At 39.6% G+C, this 2,687-nt stretch overlaps 1 protein-coding gene across 1 annotated transcript in view; it reads left to right on the plus strand.

The window, feature by feature from the left end:
* Positions 1-2,057, plus strand: part of RBM27 (RNA binding motif protein 27) — a 19,070-nt gene extending 17,013 nt beyond the window's left edge. The window contains exons 18-20 of the mRNA XM_010001234.1: positions 313-399; positions 851-961; positions 1,533-2,057. Coding sequence (XP_009999536.1) covers positions 313-399; positions 851-961; positions 1,533-1,619 — 285 coding nt within the window. The 3' untranslated portion in view covers positions 1,620-2,057. The remainder of the gene's footprint in view (positions 1-312; positions 400-850; positions 962-1,532) is intronic.
* The last annotated feature ends 630 nt before the right edge of the window (positions 2,058-2,687 follow it).

Genomic DNA, 2,687 nt, shown 5'->3' on the forward strand with positions numbered 1-2,687 from the left:
GCTGAAAGTGTTCTGCAAATCAGTGAGCTCTAAAGGACTTGCTTAATAGGTGTCAAGAAGTACAACAGTGAAGGGCAGAAGAGAGTAAGGGAAACAGGGAATCCAAATAATTAACTTCTGAGCTTTACATGAATACACTTTTTTCCTCTCCTCCTGCAAAATTAAGCTCCACATGTTAGAACAATAATAAATCTGAGCTTTTGTCCAAAAATACAGTTATAAATGCTGCAGTGTTGCCGGATGATTGTAGCACATAGTGATCATGTGTTTGGAGAACATGACTACTGTTCCTGATTGAGGTTTCTCTCATAGAAATTTGGAGATATAGAAGATCTTCAGGAAGAGGATTCCCCATTAAGTGTTGTTCTGACTTTTAAATCTCGCTCAGAAGCTGAGAATGTAAGTAGAATTATTCCTTTCTTGGTTCTAAAATGAGATTTTTCAACTACTTGTGTCTGCTTTTGTATTTTAAACTTCAGCAGACTTTGAATCCCACTAGTCTGAGCGCTGGTGTGGGTATGTGATGATACTGCAGATGGTGCCAGTAAAGGGGGAAATAACTGTTTACCTGATGAGCCCCATAGCTCTGTTACTGACAAGGGTCCAATGTCACCATGAAGTCAGCCCTTTTCATCTCTTCACGTTGTTGATAGATCAGCATTATTTATTTAGCAGATTCAGGCTTGAATGAAGTTGCAGTTGGAGGACTGGAGCAGCTGATTGTGGGTTATAGGATTGAGATCTGCAAATCTGCATCATGACGTTTATGGGGTCTAGCTTGCTGTTGGTGACCTTAATAATTCTTCACTTGATCCTTTTTTTGAAAATACATTCATTTAACACAATCCAGGCTGCTAACCAGGGGTCCCGCTTCAAAGACCGGAGGCTGCAGATCTCGTGGTACAAACCGAAGGTTCCCTCTGTGTCCACAGAAATTGAGGAAGAGGAGCCTAAGGAAGAGGTATGAACAGATGTTCATTACCTAATTGCCCTTCTAGGAATCTAAGAGCTCTGGTAGGATACAGTTTACTAAAGACATTTCATTGAAGATACTTTTACAAACCAGAAGCTTAACTGGTTTGAAATAGTCAGGTATGTATTCCACATTTTACAGAAGGTAAAAAGGGAAACAAATACACTTTCTGGATGTGGTGATGTGTTTTAAACTAAGAAGATACACCTCACATCCTATGCAGACTGCTCATCATTTTACTTCCCAGCACTAATGCTGTGCTGCACTGTAAGCTGGCTGTATGCTTTCCTGTGCTTCTGAGCACATTACACTGATAAAGGTTTTCCCATCTAGGCATTTAACAGAGTCTCAAACTGTTGTTGATTCCTGCTTCCTTTGAAATTCACCTTTCTTTGCCTTTCTTGATGTGTGAGGCTGCTCTTCTTCCCATCAAACCTGTTGGATGTAGCTGTGTGTGTTTCAGTGGGCCAGAGGGTAAAGCAGAACCTGACAAAGTACATCTGCTGCTCTTTGTTTAAGGGAACCTCTTTGTTTAAAAGTACGTTTTTTCTTCTTCTAGGAGACTGAAACCTCAGATTTATTTTTGCACGAAGATGATGATGATGATGACGAAGACGAGGATGAATCCCGTTCCTGGAGAAGATGAAACTTGATGTTGGAAATGTATAATTTTAGGAATATAGTTCAAGCTACATCTTTTAAACATTTATTTAAGGAAGTTGATGAGCCAAAAAAAAGCTTTACTTTATTTTCAAACCACAAGATTTAAAGTGAGCAAGTTTGATATCCAAACATGTGGGATGTAGAGCTGAGACCCTCAGCTGGCCAAAGGCCCAGGAACGTTTTACGTCATTATCAGCTCACCAGGGTGGTGATTTTTTTCTATTTAAGAAGGATAAAAAGAAAAAGGGGAAAAAATACTAGTATTTTCTTGTCCTCTTTGTGTGTCACCTGTATTACCTTGTTTTGGGTTTTTTTATAATGTGATTGATTTGTTAGTTTATAATTGACAAGATATTACAGGTTTTATTTAGCAATATTATGGGGTTGGGGAAAAGAGTCAAACTTTCATTAAATGTTATGAAAGAAAAAAATGCCTCATTTGCTAATTAAAAAGGGTAGCATTTTATTTCATACGGAATCATTTACTGTAGAAGTTCTTTGTGGCTAGATTCAGAAATCATTTATTTCAATATGTTGGAAAGCCACACAGTTCCTGGGTTCTGCTTTTTGTGAGAGGAGATGGAAGAAGCAATTTAACAGGGTGTTATTGTAGTATTGTCCAGTTCACTCTCTTTCTTCAAATTCTGCTTCACAGAAAACATCAGCAATGACAAGTATTTGAGTGAATTCTCATTCACTGTTGATTTTCCTCTGCAGTTTCAGCGTAAGGTTCAGGTTGAAGTCGGGCTGTTAACTGCATTTCAGTATTTGTGAGTGTGAATGTTAATGAGTTTCGTGCTTACTTGGAAGGAAAAACAGCTAAACTGGCAACTACTGACCAACCAGTAGAAACTCCTCCTCCTCTCCCTATTACCAGCTGCTTGTTGATGTTCAAACCAAATCTGTGAAGCCTTCTGGGCAGAATGCTCTTTGTTCAGGAGTGTCAGTGTCCTGCTGCAGGCCTGGTGTCACACCAGTGCTTCAGGGCACGTCTGCAGAGGAGTGTTGAGAGCTGGGCTGGGGAGGTGGTGCCTTTATCCAAGTACAGGTT

Source organism: Chaetura pelagica, unplaced genomic scaffold (assembly GCF_000747805.2).
Source record: "Chaetura pelagica isolate M959 unplaced genomic scaffold, ChaPel_1.0 scaffold177, whole genome shotgun sequence".
In the NCBI taxonomy this organism is placed as follows: Eukaryota; Metazoa; Chordata; class Aves; order Apodiformes; family Apodidae; genus Chaetura; species Chaetura pelagica.